At 37.7% G+C, this 20,941-nt stretch overlaps 1 protein-coding gene across 2 annotated transcripts in view; it reads right to left on the reverse strand.

Annotated features, from left to right (window-relative positions):
• SI (sucrase-isomaltase) overlaps positions 1 to 20,941 on the reverse strand; it is a 155,808-nt gene that overhangs the window by 64,972 nt on the left and 69,895 nt on the right. For both annotated transcript variants that reach the window (XM_054040390.1, XM_054040389.1), the window contains exons 26-36: positions 20,177 to 20,383; positions 19,013 to 19,167; positions 13,626 to 13,794; positions 11,653 to 11,749; positions 11,418 to 11,530; positions 11,190 to 11,315; positions 9,739 to 9,867; positions 7,656 to 7,763; positions 5,433 to 5,495; positions 3,104 to 3,238; positions 335 to 419 (exon numbers count right to left, since the gene is read on the reverse strand). In XM_054040390.1, coding sequence (XP_053896365.1) covers positions 335 to 419; positions 3,104 to 3,238; positions 5,433 to 5,495; positions 7,656 to 7,763; positions 9,739 to 9,867; positions 11,190 to 11,315; positions 11,418 to 11,530; positions 11,653 to 11,749; positions 13,626 to 13,794; positions 19,013 to 19,167; positions 20,177 to 20,383 — 1,387 coding nt within the window. The remainder of the gene's footprint in view (positions 1 to 334; positions 420 to 3,103; positions 3,239 to 5,432; positions 5,496 to 7,655; positions 7,764 to 9,738; positions 9,868 to 11,189; positions 11,316 to 11,417; positions 11,531 to 11,652; positions 11,750 to 13,625; positions 13,795 to 19,012; positions 19,168 to 20,176; positions 20,384 to 20,941) is intronic.

The raw sequence follows: 20,941 nt of genomic DNA on the forward strand, positions 1-20,941 counted from the left end.
CACTGTTCATGTAAAGAAACAAAGTAATCTACAGCTAATTTGGGTAAAATACTTGGAGCCATTTTTTCAAACATGCCTAGACTTAGGCCTCTAAACCCATGTTATATAGGCACCTAACTAAAAGTGGTTTTATTTTCAGAATTCCTGAGCAAGCACAGCTCCTCACTGCAATCAGGAGTTGTGTATGCACAGAATCTCTGAAAAAATCAAGCCCCTTTTATTTAGCTGCTAAATAAAGCATCGGAGTTTGACAATTTGGGGCCCAGATGAAGTCTAAGTGAATGATACAATAACCAGAGTCACTACGGAAGTACAAGATAGTTACTATACTTACTGGGCATATAGGGAGGATTGTTTAGATCTGTGTTTCTACAGCCTTCGACTGATCCATGAACAAAGCTTGCTGGTTCATTCATGTCCTAAAAACGTAAAGAAAAAATAAACATTTTAAAATGAATTTTGTTTGTTTCAATGATGCAACATATTAAATGTTATTTTGCAAAGTGATGCATAATAAAACTCCTTCAAGGGCATTTACAGTTGCATTTTTTAACATTAGCGTTTCAGCCAATTTAGATTTTCTTGACATGATAGTGATCAAAATTTATATTTGTAAAAAAAGAAATGGAAAGGAAAAACAATGCACCTGACTGAGGTCTAATATGCAAGGCTCTAGCTTGCAACAGTTTGTTTATGATCAATTTATAACCCCCTGAAAATGCAAGGTTACAATGGAGCTACTGACAAACCCAGCTACGAAAATACTGACAGAATAGTTTCCTCCAGGGCAGATCCTCTGAACTCACAGACACTTTTGGGAAGCTCCTTCTTAGTCATTGGAACAGAGGTTTGAACTGGGGTCTCCCACATTCCAGATCAATGACCTAACCAGAGGCCTGGCTATAAAGTGAGAGTGACTCTTTCTCTGGCCCAATGCCTATTTCATTATTTATATACTGTGGAACAGTTTCAACAGGAAAGCTTGAGCAAACCTAACACACAGTCCAGTGGTTAGGGCCCCTCTTCTGCGACATGGGAGCTGAGGGTTCAAATCCGTGTTCCACATCAGACACAGAGATGAAATAAACATGGGTCTGCCACATCCCAGGTGAGTGCCTTAACCACTCAGCTATTATGAGAAAGGGCTTAAATTCAAATATGTGCTTTCCAGAACTGGTGCAATAGTTTATCACTGGGAATACACAGGAGTGCTGCCTGCAGAGGTTGATGATCGGATACAGTGGATCAATGCATCCTCCAAACACAGACACCTCTCTTCTTATCGAGCAATGCATACTTTTTGGTATGTGTTCCCCCTTCTGCATGACTCTGGCAGAGCAGAGATTACAGTCACATTTCTTTGTGGCAAGTTCCCCAGTGACAGACTGTCAGGATCTTGTGGAAGGGTTATGCCAGCAGAAACTGGTATAGAGCCAAGATGAACCCAGCCCTTAGAGTTAAGGCTGTGATTTTTAAAGGACTCTAATGGAGTTGGGTGGCCATTACCACCATTACTACCTTCCCCTTACGTATTTTGAGAAATCACAGCCTAAATGTTTCTTTTTCAGAGGGCCAGCTGAAAAAGAAACTGAGTCTCTGCTGGGAAACTTCCTTAATATCCTGCTTCCTAGAAATGAAAGCATAGATACAGGAATAGTTAGAAAGTCTCCAGGGAAATAACAAATTCTGTGATGGGATCCTTGAGATGTGGCCCATGGTAATTATTGAAGGCATTGGACTAATTTTTAAACAAACTCTTATATATTAACTGAAAAGGCTAATTTTGTACATAGATAAGTTATTCATCTCTGACCTTCAAAATGTGTAATAGTTTGTGTGGCCTTGGCTGGTACATTATGTTGTCCACTGGTTAAAATAATACAAGAAGGGTGGCTTTATTGAAAGATACCAAACATTTTACTGGATGGCTAGGTATTTCTCTTCTTTGAGACAACAATATATTAACATTAGATATCTCCCACAGCTATTGCATGTCTATTCCATTTTAGAAACAAACAAAACACTCCATCTAGCATCGTTCTGCAGTTGTCCAGCAGAGATGGCAGTTGTAGCAAACTGTTTGGGAGACTTGTGCTGTGGACAAGTATTTACAAGAAAAATCATCCTAAAAGTGATTATTTAAATGGGGGGGAGGGAGGATCGAGATAATGTTATTTCGGTAATGATATTAAATATATCAATAATAAAAGAATTAGGACCTGCTCTTCAGCAGATAATGTTGTATTAACAAAACAGCGAATTTTTGATCATCAGTAACATATTCCTAATAAATTCAACTGAACAACTTCTCCATGCTTACTTTCTGAGAGGAATGGGATGTGAAAAGGAGTTAAGCATGATTGGATTTAACACAGAATTCTTAGAATCACAAGTTATTATGGGAAAAGTCAGTCAGATAAACTTTCATATTTTTAATTTCTTATGCTGAGGGAGAGTGTAACCTTCATAATTATGTGAGGTGATCATTCTACTGCATATCAGAGAAAAATATGCAGCATGCAACAACCACTCCAGACCCTGGCATGAGAGAACATTGTAATGGAGCTTGTGAGATCCATCACAAACTGAGGAGGTCTCTCCAACCCCACTGTCCTTAACACACAGCAGCAAGTAAGCGAACCCACTGAATTTGCAGGTGGGATTAACATGCAGGTTTCCATGGTAATTTGGGCTCTGCCACTGAGGTTATAGAGCTAATCTGCTACAGCTATATCAAGACAACATGTTATTTTTCAATGGATCCAAACTAAAACCATGGACATGAGCCCCACCAAATTGGAGGGAGTGTAGACTTGCAGTATAAACATTGTGCTTGGCCCCTATCTCTATAATGCGCAGACCCTAAACCCTGAATCTGGACAGGCCAACTTCAGGAAGTTTTGATCCAGAACTGGCTCTGAACTTTGAGTGTCAGGCACATCTCCACATTCTTCAAGACTTAGAACCAACTCCTACAAACACTAAAAAACAATTTCAGTAACTTAAAATGCTTTTTTATTTCAGCAGGATTTTCCTATAATTATTAAAACCAAAGGTAAACAAAATACTTAACTATAAAACAGAAAAAAATATATACACTTACAATCCACAAGCCATCAAACTTCACACTTTTCTCTGGTTGATTTGGGTTAGTGTGGTATTCTCTTATTTCTCTTTGCCACCACTGAGCTGTGGTGTTGCGGAAGAAATCTGGGAAAGCTGCATAAGCTCTGTATAGCTGTAAAAGTAACAGACAACATAGAGAGAAAGATACAGATTACTGAGATGGAATAACTGGATTTCCAACCATGCAAATTTTGCATAGTTTCTGATTTCCTAGGTAATGGTTTGTACAGTTCTAACTATAAATGCCATTTTCTGTAATTCTTAACACAAAGTGCTTGCAACCCCTCTCAGCTTGGTGTCATCTGCAAATTTTATGAGCACATTCTCCACTCCATTATCCAAGTCATTAATGGAAATATTGAATCGTACCAGACCCAGGACTGACCCCTGTGGGACCCCACTAGATATGGCTCCCCAGTTTGACAGCGAACCATTTATAACTACTCTTTGAACACAGTCTTTCAACTGGTTGTACACCCCACTTGATAATAATTTCACCTAGACTGCATTTCCCTAGTTTGGTTACTTTTGAGCTATAATAGGAACATAAAAAAAATAAGAAGGGTTATATGTCAATGTGCATTTTAGGTTTTTCTTTAAAAATAAATGTGGATCATTATTCCATTTTTAACCCCTTCTGGAATTTCTAAATGAGTAAGCTGAGGCACAGAAAGGCTAAGTGAATTGTGACAAACAACACTTCAAATCAGTGCAGAGCCCGGAAACTAACCTAATAGTTCTGACTCTTAAGAGTCTGATTTGCATTTACACAAACACCTCTTTACAATGCTCTAGCTGTAACAAGGGGCCTTAGATCAGAAATGTACACTCACTTTAAGCCCCTTTACGTTGCCAGAGCCTAAATGAGCACCAATGGCTCAGATATTATGGAGATGGGCAGTAGTATAAACCCCCTAAAGTAGAATGGCATAACTATACTTAATGTAAATGAAAATCAGGTTCTTACCCTCTGCTCTAACCCCTAGATAACACACACTTTTTATCAGATTGTGTCTGATCATACTAGTTACTTGGGGCCCAGAGAAATAATTTGCCTACAGAGGCAAAACTTAATGTCAGTGAGACTATTCTTGAATAGGGAAAAAGATGATGTTCTCAATGAATGTGAGGACAACAAAGGATTATAATCTACCCATATAAATGGGAGATTTCATAGCAAATACTTGGTCTGAGCTTTTCAATTATATGTGTTTATCATATTAATTTTAATATTTTGACTAGTTCACTATTTTACACTTAACTGAGTATAGATCTTAATTTTGCATGGGTTCAAAACCTACAAGGAGTTATTTGCCCTGAACTCCTACTGAAGTCAACTAAGGGTGTTGTTGTAGAGTTGAGCCTTAAGCACATGATGGGATAGGACAAGGGTAGACAACCTATGAACGTGTGCTGAAGGCGGCACGTGAGCTGATTTTCAGTGGCACTCACCACTGCCCGGGTCCTGGCCACTGGTCTGGGGGGGGGGGGGGGGGCTCTACATTTTAATTTAATTTTAAATGAAGCTTCTTAAACATTTTAAAAACCTTATTTACTTTACATACAACAATAGTTTAGTTATATATTATAGACTTATAGAAAGAGACCTTCTAAAAATGTTAAAATGTATTACTGGCACGCAAAACCTTAAATTAGAGTGAATAAATGAAGACTCGGCACACCACTTCTGAAAGGTTGCCGACCCCTGGGGTAGGATAAGCTTTATAAAATATTTAAATGAAACAAACATCACATCAGGGCACTGAATTTTATGAACTGCATGAAGATTTGCAAGGCAAAGACTTATTTTTTCCAATGAAGTATAAAGAAACAAGAAATAAAGTCAAGTATCAGGGGGTAGCCATGTTAGTCTGTATCTACAAAAACAACAAGGAGTCTGGTGGCACCTTAGAGACTAACAGATTTATTTATTTCACAAAAGTTTATGCCCAAATAAATCTGTTAGTCTCTAAGGTGCCACCAGACTCCTTGTTGTTTAAGAAATAAAGTGACACAATATGAATCCCTTTTATAATACATGACAAAGATTGTTATTAGAACAAGAAGCATTGCTAACTTTAAAATGTTGCGGGGCTTGTAAAAGGCTCCAGATTGTCTCTTTTTTCTTAGATGCTATAGTAGATTTGGCTACCCATTTTCTATGTCTCTACCTCACTTGTTAAAATAGATTACATTTGATAACTGCTTTGCTACTTTTTTTGAATAACTCGATACCCCTTCTGTTTTTGCCAATAGATGTCAGTAAGCAATCAAAACATTTCATTGTAGCAATGCAATACACTTACCTTCACTTGAGTGTCCCAGTCTAGCGATTCATTAACAACTACATTGGGAAAATCTGGCCAAACCTAATAAGAGGAAGGACATTTTAAAAAACAATCATTCTAAATTACACAGGCTGGTACAAAATTTATGACACACACTATGTTTTAGGCACTATGATGGAATTCTAAAAAATAGCAGCTGTTTCTCAAAAGCAATACCCTAATCACGCTCTCTACAAAATTTCCTAATCCTCCCTTCATCTCTAATTGCTTTCCTGGCCACCATGTCCCACCACACATGATCCTTTCCATGCAGATCATCCCTAAAGCTGATGGATAACCAGACTCACCTTTTCATTGTTCTGCTGCAAATGATACACCATTTTTCATCAGAAAAACATGAACCTCATTTGTGCCAAGCTCAAACTTGAAACATAATATTGTATATAATTAACAAGAATTGTGTTCTGTTCTCTGTTTCCAACACTGAAGATTTGGACTTCCTTACAACATGCAGCTATTTCTATTTTGTTTATTAGAGACTACTTTTAAACTGAATTTTAAAAGGAGCCCTTAGGCTCTATAATATATAAATGGCTCTGCATGGAGCATGGCATAGGCTCAACTGTGGTAATACATAGGAAAAACAGTATTCAAGGCATACTGAGTGCTGTAGTGTCTCCTACAAAGGAAATCTCACAGAGGATATAGGAAAGTATTTTGTCTCCCTTCAGAACTAAAGACTCCCCAAAACACACCCAAGCCCACAGATCCCTCCAGATCCATGCAGATCTCAGGGAAATCACTAGAGGTCATGGCCATCGTCATGAAAACAATATAGTTCCATACTGCTTCCCAGCTTTCCTTCTCTGCCCCTCCAGTTCCCTGACAGGATCAAGGGCTTCTCAATAAGCCAATGGCACTGGAAAATTTTGGTCAATAGGATAATTCCACAGTGTGGAGGCAAAAAGTGCCTATGTTGATATTGTGGCAGTCAGCTATAAATAGGAAAGAAATTGCCGTGACTATAGAATGGGACATATCCACAGAAGACTGTCCATCACCCAGCCATTTTCTTCTATGCTCGGCCTGCCCCTTCAGCAGCTGCTATGCTGACTCCCATGATTACCTCTATTTTGCACGTTTCCCGCCACAGAGATCTGCTGCTGTGCTCTCTATCCACGGAGCTGGAGGGAACAGTTTGGGTCACAGATACATTGGTGTGACATTTGCACTCCTCTCGTGTGCAGCTGCACCAGATGATGATTAACCCTATCAGAGGGCAAGTAATAGTGCCACTGATCTCCCTAACAGGAGGGCAACTTTAAATAGCATCTCCAACTCTACTGATTGAATCAATGCACCTCAGGTGTCCTGGCCCCAACCTCCCACTGGATGGTCCTATCCACTTTCAAGTTACACTGGCCAACTCTGGGCCCTCCAGTTGTTTCGGAGGTGCTGACAGCTTGTTCCAATGCAATTCTGCTTCATGTGGGCTTACTGCTGCTGGATGCCTGCAGCTGGCTTCCACCAGCAGAATCCAGTCATTGAACTTAGCTAATATTTGTAGATATTTTCCCAAGAGGACTTTACTTTTGCATGGGGTGAGAACATGCACAAGTTATACAAATGGCTATTGTTGGAGAATTCCTATTTAATTTGCTATCGGATATAAGTTTTAAGAGGAATACTTTAATTAAAAGAAAACTCTAGCAACCAATGAAAATAAGATCTCCCTCCTACTTATGGAATAGCTTACTGTTCTCTTTGATTTGTTACTTCCAAGGTTAGATTAATAGAGTTTTAAGGCCAAAATGGACCATTATAATCATCTCGTTTGACTTTGTACATAACACAGGCAGAAGAATCTCACACAAAAATTTCTGAATCAAGACCATAACTTCTCTATCTGCTAAGCATATCTTTTACAAAGATTTCCAGTCTTAAATTCAGGATTTCAAGTGAGAATCCACCATGTCCCAAGGCAAGTTGTTCCACTGGTTAATTATCCTCACTGTTGAAAATGTGCAGCTCACTTCTAGTCTGAATTTGTCTAGCTTCAGCTTCCAATTATTGCATCATCTTATGCTTTTTTCTAGATGATTAAAAGGCTGCTTACTATCAGAAATCTCTTCCCCAGGTAGGTACTTGTAAACCATGATCAAATCACCTCTTAAGCATGCTAATATGATTCATATTTGGAAATAACATCTCTGGTGTTATGAAGTAATCTAAAAACAGTACCTTTCCCCACACAATTTCACTGCTATTGGGCCATTTAATAAAAACATCTTCCTGGACACCTCTTGTGTAGGCTAGATAATTGGTTTCATTGCCTGAAATAGCTGGATCCTAAAATTAAAGATAAAACAATTTTACATTTGTATGGAGAACAATTTAATACTAGGGCTGTTGATTAATCACAGTTAACTCATTCAATTAATGAGTTAATCACAGTTAACTCATTCAATTGGGGGGAGGGATAGCTCAGTGGTTTGAGCATTGGCCTGCTAAACCAAGGGTTGAGAGCTCAATCCTTGAGGGGGCCACTTAAGGATCTGGGGCAAAATCAGTACTTGGTCCTGCTAGTGAAGGCAGGGGGCTGGACTCAATGACCTTTCAAGGTCCCTTCCAGTTCTAGGAGATAAAATTAAATTAATGGAGATATTCTATTTTTATTTAATTACTCAAAAAAATTAATCACGGTTAAAAAAATGAATCGCGATTATTTGCACTGTTAAACAATAGAATGCAATTGAAATGTATTACATTTTTGGATGTTTTTCTACATTTTCAAATATATCAATTTCAATTGCAACACAGGATACAAGTATACAGTGCTCACTTTATATTATTTTTATTACAAATATTTGCACTGTAAAAAACAAAAGAAATAGTATTTTTCAATTCACCTCATAAAAGTACTGTAGCGCAATCTCTTTATCATGAAAGTGCAACTTACAAATAGGTTTATTTGTTATATAACTGCACTCAAAAACAAAGCAATGTAAAACTTTAGAGCCTACGAGTCCACTCAGTCCTATTTCTTGTGCCGCCAAACGCTAAGAGAAACAAGTTTGTTTACATTTACGGGAGATAATGCTGCTCACTTCTTAATTACAATGTCACCTGAAAGCGAGAACAGGCTGTTGCATGGCACTGTTGTACCTGGCATTGCAAGATATTTACACGACAGATGCCCTACAGATTCATATGCCTTTTTGTGCTTCGGCCATTGTTCCAGAGGATATGCTTCCATGCTGATGATGGTCGTTAAAAAAAAAATCTGAGAGGGATGAGGTATGGAGCATGCTTTCAGAAGTCTTAAAAGAGCAACAATCTGATGCAGAAACTATAAAACACACCAAAAAAGAAAATCAATTTTCTGCTGGTGGCATCTGACTCAGATGATGAAAATTAACATGCATCGGTCTGCACTGTTTTGGATCATTATTGAAAAGAACCTGTCATCAGCATGGATGCATGTCCTCTAAAATGGTGGTTGAAGCACGAAGGGACATATGAATCTTTAGTACATTTGGCACGAAAATATCTTGCAACGCCGGCCACTTACAACAGTGCCACTTGTTCTTACTTTCAGGTGACATTGTAAACAAGCAGCAGGCAGCATTATCTTCTGAAAATATGAACAAACTTGTTTGTCTGAGCGATTGGCTGAACAAGAAGTAGGACTGAGTGGAGTTGTAGGCTCTAAAATTTTACATTGTTTTATTTTTGATTGCAAGTTTTTTTTGTACATAATTGTACATTTGTAGGTTCAACTTTCATGATAAAGAGATTGCACCTACAGTACTTAGAATATCAGGGTTGGAACAGACCTCAGGAGGTTATCTAGTCCAACCCCCTGCTCAAAGGAGGACCAATCCCCAACTATTTTTCCCCCTAAATGGCACCCTCAAGGATTGAGCTCACAACCCTGGGTTTAGCAGGCCAATACTTAAACCACTGAGCTATCCCTCCCCCCTTGTATTAGGTGAATTGAAAAATACTTTTTATTTTGTTTATTTTCAGTGCAAATACTTGTAATCAGAAATAAATGTAAAGTGAATACCATACACTTTGTATTCGGTGTAATTTAAATCAATATATTTGAAACTGTAGAAAACATCCAAAAATATTTACATAAATGGTATTCTATTATTGTTGAACAGTGTGATTAATTGCAATTAATTTTTTTAATCCCACAATTAATCTTGATTACTTATTTTAATCACTGGACAGCCCTGTTTTATACACATCAAGAGTATTATGTGAAGTATATAACTTGTTGATCTGTGGCAAGGGAAAAAAGGGAAAAAACACTGACCAGGATAATGATGAATCGCATTCCTTCCTTTTTCATTCTGTCAACCAGAGCTGGTAGTCCAGTGAAGTTTGGGCTGAGGGTAAAGTCTAATTGCCGTTCCATGTAATCAATATCCGTGTATTGTACATCCTGCAGTGCACAAAAACAATGGATGTAAAGCAATCATCCTTTTTGCTAAGTGTGTATTTATAACACTGCAGTTAAATTAAGAGAGCTGCTGCTTTTCTCTAAGTAAAATTGGAAGCTGCAGCAATCTTAAAACAAAGGATGTCAAATAAATATACACACTCCCAAAATCAAGACCACTACGAAATTAGACCTTTTATCAGCTAACTCATTCTGAAGTTTGCTATCACTAGAAAAAAATTGGTATACACTAGAGAAGAATGATTTCCCATTTTAATTGAGGGTGGCTGGGTGTCAATGCCATGAAATAGTGAGGGAAATGGCTATGCACATCATGAGATGTTTCCATGTCATGTATAGATCTGCATCATAAAGTGAAGGAACACCTTTAGCTTGATGGATCATTATGGTGGGTCCTTTTGAAGATTCCCTTGGGTGGGTGACCAACCATGGTCCTTCAATGATACTTCAGGATGGAAAAATGTAACACAGAATATATTTTGCATTTTCCCTCCTCCTCCTCCATCTCCTGATCCTTCCTACTAGTTTCTATAACTTTATACCATTGTGCCTAGGCACAAGGGGCCCCGTTTCTGACTGGGGCCTGCAGGTGTTACTGTAATGCAAATGATAATTATATGAGAAAATGCTAGGGCATTGGGGTTTAAGTTATGTGCCGAAGCTGTTTGTCTCACAGCATTTTTTTAAAATGTTACAAGCCATGTCTGTGTGGGAGGCACAGAATAATTTCCACAATGGCATCAACAAAGTCTCAATCTGTGGAGCCCAACGGAGTTAACAAAAATTCCTAACAGGGACTCCAGCTGCACTACTCCCCAGACCAAGACGATCCTGCCTTCAAAAGGCTAAATCTAGCCAGTGCCCCAATTTGTCTGCATCATGAACCCAGTCCTGCATTCCTTGCACCTCCATTACTCCCACTGACTCAGTAAGACTTTTAAGAGCACAGGGAATGTAGGACCGATCCCAATGTGGATGCAATGTGTGTTCATATTCCAGGAATATATAGACATTTGAATTACATCAGCTCCTTAATTGCAACCATGCCACATATAAGCGAATAAGATTTTTAAAATATGAAATACAATAGTACAAAATAGCTTCCACTAATAGGTCCAGCTAATAAAAAGCAAAGAGAGCACTATTGTTATTTCACTCAGAGTAAACAAAGAAATTTAATTACAGTTTAGTGCATACAGTAGTTTCTATTCTGCAGTGGTTGTTCTTATTCTCCTTTTCATCAGGGGACAGTCTGAAAAATCAGAGTTCAAACAGTAGCATACACTTTAATTGGAACAACATACATAAGGTATCTGAGCTGCCTTCATTGCTTCGTACAGGTCAGAGACTTCTGTGTCATTTTTGTATCCATAACGGCACAACTGGAATCCCAAAGCCCAGTACGCTGGCAGGACTGGTCGTCCAATCAGCTAACAACAACAAAATAGGGGAAAATATAGTATTGAAATATGATGAAAAAAGATATCTAAGACTAAAAAATGTAATTAATTGTGACATCATATCAATCCTACTGCAGTGTATTCCTGAACAACAAGCTCTGGCGTTGGGCCCAACACCATGTAAAAGTCCAGAATTCCTCCGATAGTGCGATATGTCAGAGCAGGAGTTGGCTGGAATGTGACGTCTGAAAATCCAGAAAGTAAAAGCAGAAAGAGAATGTTTAGATAATTTGCTCTTAAGGAAAAAGGACACAATATATGAAAACACTTCAGGAATAACAAAATAAATGTGCTTTTTTTTTTTTACCCATTGCATTGCTGTTAAGCAAGAGGACTCCATGAGCATTTCCATCATTTTCTAAGCCCATGTAAAAAGGATGGACACCATAAGAATTCAGTTTGTACTGCAAAATAAATAAAAATAGAATTTTCTGCTATAGAAATACCCTAAATATTCACATATTTTCCATTTACTTTTAGTGATCATAATAAATGATTGGATAAATAACTTTAAGAGAATTATCAGAGAATCTCTTCCTTTGCCTAGGCGCGCGCACACACACACACACACTTCTAAGACAGACGAAGGTAAATATTTAAGTTTCCTACAGAAAGATTATTTTCAGTTTGAAGCTTCTGAACTCAATATGTTTGAGAGCATTTGAGTATGAAAAAAATAATTGTATTACTTTAGATCCCTGAATAACTATTAATAAATTCCTGCTAACATGAAGCACCTTTCCCAGTACAAAGCCTTCCTGTTTTCAAGCAGTTTTTTTGTAATCAGTATCCACATTGGTGACTCTCTTATTTGAAAGGCATTAGAGCTGAAATTGTAATGATGAGGAGACTATAATTGTGGTGTCTGGAGATGTGGAGAAGCAGCATATACAGGAAAGAAATGGTACAGAGCAATTGAAGCTAGATTACAATTTTTGGCTGATTTTTTTTTTTTTTTTTTGGCAAAAATGCAGATTTGGCAAACCAAAAAGTTTCACAGATTCATGTCAGTTTCACTGAATTGTTTTAATTTTAAAAAAATGAAATATGTGTTTCAAAATTTTTGAAACAGAACCTTTTGATTTTTCAGTCTATAACAACTTTGTTTCATAATTTTCTTTCATTTTATTTTTTAAAAATGTAAAAAATAATCTTCATCAAACTGAAAAGTTTTGTTTCAAGTCTAACAAAACATTTAGTTTGACCCAAATTAAAAAAAACACAATTTTAGACTTGCTGAAAATTAAAAAAAATATTAAGTTTCACCTGAAACAATTTTTTTTCTGATTTTTCAGAACTGCAAAGGAACCAAAATATCTGTTGTGTGGACAGCTCTAAGAGAAATATGCCACCACTTTCATTGTTCACTTTATAGGGGCTGCAAACCTCACATCACCATGCAGAAAATAACATATGCATACACAAGTATCCATTAACACTGATTTACCTGTTACAAGATACTAGTTTGCTCACACAGGTATGGGATTTTATATGCAGAACAGGTATGTGAGCATTACTGTGGGTGCAACCTTTATGTTGTTTGGAAATTTGACTATCTTATAATATGCAAATTGGCATCACACTTGTTTAGCTTTTCTAAAACTATCATTTGCAACTAAACAGTTAGCTGAAAAGCATGAAAAGCAGCAATGTACTATTGCATATGATTCATTTGCCACTGTTCATGTCTGCATCAAGACTTGAGTTCCAATCGGTGTCTTTGATCATAACTAAAAAGACAGAATTAGAGACGTCCATAGCCTATTCCCTGAAACACATTTTTCCACATCACAAATTACAATACTTCCTGGGCCTGATCTAGTGTCCAATGGGACTCTTACGTTGACTTCAATGACCTTTGGATGAGCACTAATACTGGTCTCTCAATTCAAAGGCCTAGGACTGAGATATGAAGTCTGCAAATCAGGACTGTCAGGGCTATGTGGGATCTCAATGCTGGGCCTGCCTGCATATGTAGTCACACTTTTTATCCTTCCCCATCAAGCCAGGGGAATGCAAACATAGTGTAATGCCACCTTTGTCCCCTCCTCAGTTTCTGTACCAAGCGTAGCTCATTCACATCTGCGGATCTGTCCTACAAGCCATAGGCAAAATAAGCCTGCCACCGCCAGGCAGAATTCAGTGGATTGTATATTAAATTCTCAAAAAGTGTCTGCTTTGATTCAGTTTAAGTGAATAGCAAGCTACAAAGACCCAGAGGCATATAAAGCAAAGAAAGCGTTACTACTTAGAGAAAAAACAAAATCTATTTCTACTTACACCAGGGGGCTGGTCTTTGGCAAACATTCCCCAGGTGTGCCAGTTCATATCTTGCCGAAATGTAGTGTGTTCATTTTCACCAAATCCATAGATATACTGTGATGGCAGACGGGTAGAAATCTGAATGAACATGTCGCTAAAGGTGAAACCAGGTACCTGAGAATCCCAACTGAAAAAGAATGAGAATTATCCCATTATCCATCAGTAAAGAGTGGAAAGAATGAAGAAGCAGCAGAGAATATTGAGGAATAGAGGTTTTCAGTGCTGTGCAGGGCTCAGAAACAGCCAGTACATGCCCATATACTGCACTAGCACTGTACTGAAGTTTCCATCTTGTCCTCCAGTAACGTGCCTTTCATTTACAAAAAAAAGAAGGATGTTTCTTACTGTTACAGTTGCAAAGAAAATATTAAAAATGTGACCCAAATGTAACTGATGCAGAGATGTGTACGAAAGTTTGCAAAAAGCCTGAAACAACAGCTCTGAGAGGCCTTCGATTTCAGTGAGGCATTTGAACAATTTATTGTGAGTGTCCTCTCATTTTGTCAACATGTATGGGCAGAGCTTATTTTGGTGGAGGTGCTTGAAACAATATGATCACCTTCCCTGCCTGCCCCCTCTACAGTCCAAGCCCTGGTGCCACATGTGATTTAGTAAACAAGGAGATGTCATTTATGTTTATAGCAGATTTTTGCCCAGTGTTGAAAATCTACCTCTGAATCTCATCCACTGCAAATTAAGTGCAATTCAATTCATTCTTTATTGTTCATCTAATTATGATCTGATAATAGATCTTCTGAATAATTATGCAGTTCCAGGAGAGCTGTGGATATGAATTTTTTTTTCTGGTTGGCCAAGCAATCACTGTACAATTCAATTTTAAGAACAAAGAACAAACTGTATTACAAAATAGGTTTTTATAAATGAGAAAGTAAAATATATTTTAAGTCATATAAGTGCTCACATCGTTGTTCTCCTTTATCCCTCACTAATGTGTCATTGTGGGAAGAGGGAATGCTCACACAAAATGTGTTTACTGTCATGTTACTGAGATCTATCTGCAAATTAATTGTGGCATTAAATCCATTAAATATTTTTTCTGCACCTGCAATTTTAACAACTTCCAAAGTAACAGAAAAAACACAATGAATTTGGTTTTGTGTTTAAAATTATGTTCTGGTAAGGAAAAGCTTAGCATTCATACAGATTCTGTCTGGTCAATGTGTAACGTATTAGCCATGATGGCAATTTTCACAGGGGGGACCTTAGGTTTTTCCTGAAGTCTTCAATTATCACCAATAAGTACCTGGTGCTTTGCACTGCTTTTTCTTTAAGATTTCCTCTTACGTGCAAATATTCTCTTTAAATTAGGGATAAGCAAAAAGTTTAAAAACGAATGAGGTGAAAGAACTAGTTTGACCCTAGAAACCACAGCAATGGGTGCAACATAAATATTATCTACCTTTCTATTTATCATTTATTCATAAAGCATTCCCTTACAAACTTAAAACTATATCAAAGTATTTCCAGGGGTTTTAGCTCAGAAACTCCCATATACATTTCTAATCCCCTCCAAAAAACAAAGAAACAAAAAACCCTGTTCACTAAGAAGTGTACAATAATTGACCCTATTATCCGATCTATGCAAACTAGTTCAGCACTTCCCCGTCGTACTCTAATTTGTACTTTCTGGTCTTCCACATTGTCCAAATTATAGGAGTTCTCAAACTTTTTAATAAAGTGGACCATATTTTGGCATGAAGGCTATCCAATGAACACCTTGATTCCATTCACAATCATGTTGATCACATTCCCTCCAACTCACAAATCATAGAATCATAGAAACTTAGGACTGGAAGAGACCTCGAGAACTCATCATGTCCAGCCACCACCTGCACTGAGGAAGTAAACCTAGACCATCCCTAACAAATGTTTGTGCAACCTCCTCTTAAAAACCTCTAACGATGGGGATCCCACAACCCACTTTGGAAGCCTATTCCAGAGCTTGCCTGTACTTATAATTAGAGAGTTTTTCCTACTATTTACCTAGTCTCTCTTGCTGCAGATTAAGCCCATTACTTCTTATCCTACTTTCAGTGGACATGGAAAACAATTGATTACAGTCTTCTTTTATAACAGACCTTAACATATTTGAAGACTTATCAGTCCTCCTCGGTCTTCTTCTCTCAAGACTAAAGATGCTCAGTTTTTTAAGACTTTCTCTCAAAGATCAGATTTTCTAAAACTTTTATCATTTTTGTTGCTTTCCTCTGGTCTCTTTCCAATTTGTCCATATTTTTCTTAAAGTGTGGAGCCCAGAACTGGACACAGTACTCCATCTGAGGCCTCACCAGTGCCAACTACAGCCTACAGCAGAACAATTATCTTCCATGTCTTAAATATCAGACTCCTGTTAATAAACTGAGAATGATATTAGCCATTTTTGCAACTGCATCACATTGTTGAATCACATTCAACTTGTGGCCCACCATAACCCCAGATTTTTTCTGCAGTACTACTGTCTAGCCATTTAGAACTTGTGCATTGATTTTGTCCTTCCTAAATGAAGTACTTTGCACTCATCTTTACTGAATTTTGTCTTGTTGATTTCAGATTAGTTCTTCATTTTGTCAAGGTTGTTTTGAATTCTAGTCCTGTTCTCCAAAGCGCTTGCAACACCTCCCAGCTTGGTGTCATCTGCAAATTTTATGAGCACATTCTCCACTCCATTATCCAAGTCATTAATGGAAATATTGAATAGCACCAGACCCAGGAATGACCCTTGTGAGACCCCACTAGATATGGCCTCCCAGTTTGACAGCAAACCATTTATAACTACTTTTTGAACACAGTCTTTCAACTGGTTGTACACCCCACTTGATAATAATTTCACCTAGACTGCATTTCCCTAGTTTGCTTATGAGAATTCCTTATGAACTTATTATCCTCTAGGTGCTTACAAACTGATTGTTTAATAATTTGTCCCAGTATCTTTCCAGGCATTGAAGTTAGGCTGACTTGGGTCCTCTTTGTGTCCCTTTTTTAAGCATACTACCTCCTTGTAGCAACAATGGAATTTTTTTACATGAAAATAGTATTTTAATGTATTTTCCTCTGTCTTTAATATAATGCAACAGCTAGGAACAAGAAAGAGAGTCTCTATCTGATGTGAACTGTACCCTCTTTCCAGAACCCTAACAGAGTCTGAACTACGGTCTCAAGCAGCAAACCCCCAGACATTATTCAGTGTTAAGGAGGGGATCAGAAACCTACTCCTTCATTTTGGAACGCCAGCTTCAGACCATGAACAGAGGCAGCTGTTTGGGGTTGCTTTCCACAATCCCTGGTGTCCTCCTGAGACATTTTCTTCCCTTTGACCACCAAAGGTAACCCCCTATCCCCCAGGTATGACCCTGGGGCGGGGGGGAAACTGTTAAATGGGGTAGTGGACCAAGTGGGTTACCCTCCCCTGCCATAGAGTTCCAGTGTACCCCGTTACACTTATACAGCATTAGACTAAGTCCTTAGTTATCACACTTATGTGTGTCTTCCAGAAAACAGCTCTAGAAGCAACATTGCATAGAAAACGTCTCCTCTCCTCTCTTCTCAGTTCTTACACATCTACGTCTGTCTCACTCTCTCAGTCTCAGGTGTAAGGTCTCTCCATTTGAATGTGTATCAGCTTTGAATAGTTGTATCAGCATCCGTAATCCAAAAGATTTAAGCAATCCAGACTCAAAGGATAGAGGATATTAGCAAAAATCCCTCAGGATGCAAGTCTAATTTCTCTTTTTTCTGAATTTGATTGGAAGAATGAGCCTGACATTTTGCAGTAGAATCAATTGCGTTCAAAGTGCAAACAAATTTCTGGGGAAGTGCCTGAAGATATTCTCTCAGATATACTAATAGTCCCCCTAGAATAAAGGGTTTCAACAAAACATGTAAAATTATACAAACATAAAAAGCAACATATAACAAAACAAAAAACAAAACAAAACAAAAAAACAACTTTTCACCAGAAGATGTGGTACTTTAGAAGAAGGCAATTTACTCAGGTATAAGCCAACATTTTTGGTACTTCCACCTAGCACATATGATGAAAGAGCACACACTCAAATGATGACACTGACTGGCTAGATATTGGAATAGCTCATCCAATCACCTCTTACAGGTCAAGTAATAACTCCTAACCGTAGGGCAGGAAGTCCTGCAGTTGTAAAAAGTGGAAATGCTCAGATGGTCTCAAAAGGCTACTTCAACTTCCTTTCACATCTGGGAAATTCAGGCAAATTCTACATTCCTTCTGAAGACCTTGCCCAAAAAACAACCACACCTACTGACCAGGGCTACCTGCATCAGTCACCACCTCCTTCTCATTTGGAAAGATGGGAGTCTGGTCTTTCCACAGTCCCATCCCTATCAGTTCTGACCTATATAGGTAGATGCTTTTCTTCTGGACAGGCATCTCCCCATTTCCCAACTGCTGCAGGTGCAGAGAGACCACACTAAATTCCCTGGGAGAAGTTAAAATACTCTATTGAGTGGTATTAACATGCAGACAAACAGCTAGAAAGGCAGACAGTGCACTTATTGGAAGAAGAAGAGGCAATTTTAACCACTGCTGTCAGGGCCACTTGCCCTTTGGTCTGAAAGTTTCAATCTTGGAGGAAAGGGAGTGGGGGGACACCTACTGAAAAAGCATGTCGCTTAAAAGCCCAAACAAACAAAAGCCCTAGCACATACAAAAAGTAAGCAAATGGGTGTCCATTTACAAAAAGAAACAGAACAAACAAAAAATCCATCAATCATAACTCATACCAAGAGATGAAAGTCGCAAGTAAAAATATCTTACAATCACAACCTTGATGCTAAGGGGAAAAGTAAATCACATCACCAGGCAAGCAATAAGATTTGCTGAACATCTTTTGTCAAAACCAACAATTACCCATGCCAAAGACAAAAGCAAACTGCTAATTATTCTATCCAATTGAAACATGGGATTGCAGAGGGAAATAAAATACTGTCATTAGAGTCACTCTACCACGAGATCTAAAACTTACAATAGTCAATGATGTGAGGTGATAAGGGAAACTTCTTGGCCATTTGGTGAGGAAAAGAGATGTTCCTCAATGCTATTAACTACAGAAGTTCAGTCCATTAACAATCAGTCTATTAGGCTATTAACTGACACAAGTGGTCAATGGTTAGGCATATCCCAAAAGGAGGGGCTTTCATTATCGGGCTGCTGCCACTGCGGGGGGGGCGGGAGGGAAGAGGGGGACAAGAAGTAATCCACCTAGCACAATACAGTGAAAGCGAACATGGCTTGGCGCAACCTAAAATTAAAAAACGTTACCTATAGCAAAAAAAGAAAAGGATTCACTTACATAATTGTCCCAGTGCTTTTGCGTCGAATCTGGATGCCGAATGGATTGTTCTGAATTGCTACTTCATAGAGTCGGTTCTCATATGTACTTGTAGGACTGCTAGGAATATTTAGTGGTACTGGAACCTCATATCTTTTATTGTTGTAATCATAAATCTATAAAGAAGAAATCAGTTCACTTGAGTGCATATAAAATATTCAAAAGATCTATAAATTGATGGCACTTAAAAGTTCAATCTCTTTTTAGAAATATTACAAGTTCCATCACTATTCCCCATATTAATTACCCGGTACACCTCTCAGACTGGTAGAATCTTAAATAGAGGAAGATTTCTGACAAACTTTTTCAAATGGAACCAATATAGTTACAAGTCTTGAACAAACATTTAGCTAAAACAGATAAAAAAATTGGAGTGTGAGTGTGTTGGGTGAGGCATTCTCTTTCAATATCAGTTTTCTCAGTTATATCATTATAATTAACATAATAGATATATGGACTGGTATATAAGAAGCAATGAAGGTTGAAGAATCTTTTGTTTTGTTCAAGAGATTACTGTTGGTTAATGTGGCCCTGAATTTATTTTTATACTTAGTAAAGAGAATTTTCACTTTTTCACACTTTTAAGCCACCTTTATAAGTTTTTTGTTAATGTTTTATGTTTTTTGCGATGCTTACATACCAAGTCTATGTTCTCTTTATTCTATAGTCTGTCTTAATAGGTAAATTCAATGTATGCAATATGATCACTTGAATAATTTATTAATGTTATTTTTAGAATATAGTTTTATAAGTGTCATTAGCACCAAAGTTATCATCAGTAATACTTAATTAATACTTAGTTAATGCATAATACTTACATCCTAATGATAAAGTTCCTCAAGATTCTCCAAATTCTGATTGGTTGTTTGGGTGCTTATACGCTATTACATATGATTAAGTTATAAGAACTAGGACATAAGCTCTTGTGAGAAGAGAGGATTTGGCTTAAACCCAAATAACAGCTATTTAGCTAAAAGAAGCAACCTACCTCATCAGGTGGAAAAGTCAGGGTAGTCAACCAATGTACAAAAAGCAGACAACTGATTTTAAAAAAAGATAATTTATATAAAAAGAATGTAATCAATGGAACAATCTCAGTTCACAACAATTTCAGAATAATTTTACCTTAAATTGCAGCATATTGTTGTCATGATATGTCACATCCAAGCGAAGTGTATTGATAGGGGTAGTAGAAGTCGCAGCACGATTAGCATAATTACTATTTCTGTTGAGGTTCACCGATAAACCTGAAGAGGTGTATGTAATTTGACTGACAGAATAACCATAGTCAGAAGGGTAGTAACAGGATGGCACATTACCAGTGGAGACAGGCTAAAAATTCAAATATATTGTAGATCAGTAAACAGTATTTGGGAGCCTGAATTTTAAACCTCAATAAAAGAGAATTCCACAAGACTCCTATTTTTAACATGCAACTATTTCATGTCAAGCTTCTTGAAAAAGTTAATGTTAGTAGAGTTTAGCAAAGAGGAAGCTATCAATCCTTTCAACTCTATAGCATATTGCATCTATTAAAAATGCATTTATACTGTTCAGGCAACGTTGTATGAACAATTTAGATTGACCAAATCCATTCAAAAAAAGAGGGGATGGTTCTACCTAGCCCTTTCAATTTCAGCCAAATTCCACAAAGATATGCAGTCTTGGGCAGCTGCTGTTCATGGTGCTGGAATCTCTACCCTTACTATTGGATGTCTTCAAGAGGACAGGTGTCCCACCATCCTCTTTAGGTCTTCAGAGGCATATCACAGTGGCTGCTCCCTGAAGGCTTTATTATTAATTTATTATTATTATTCTCTAGAATAAGGGTTAAAATACCCATCCAGGGTTATAGGCCTTGTCTGTCTGAGAACTGACAGCAAATAACTT

The sequence above is a fragment of the Malaclemys terrapin genome, chromosome 9 (genome assembly GCF_027887155.1).
Source record: "Malaclemys terrapin pileata isolate rMalTer1 chromosome 9, rMalTer1.hap1, whole genome shotgun sequence".
Lineage (NCBI taxonomy): Eukaryota > Metazoa > Chordata > Testudines > Emydidae > Malaclemys > Malaclemys terrapin.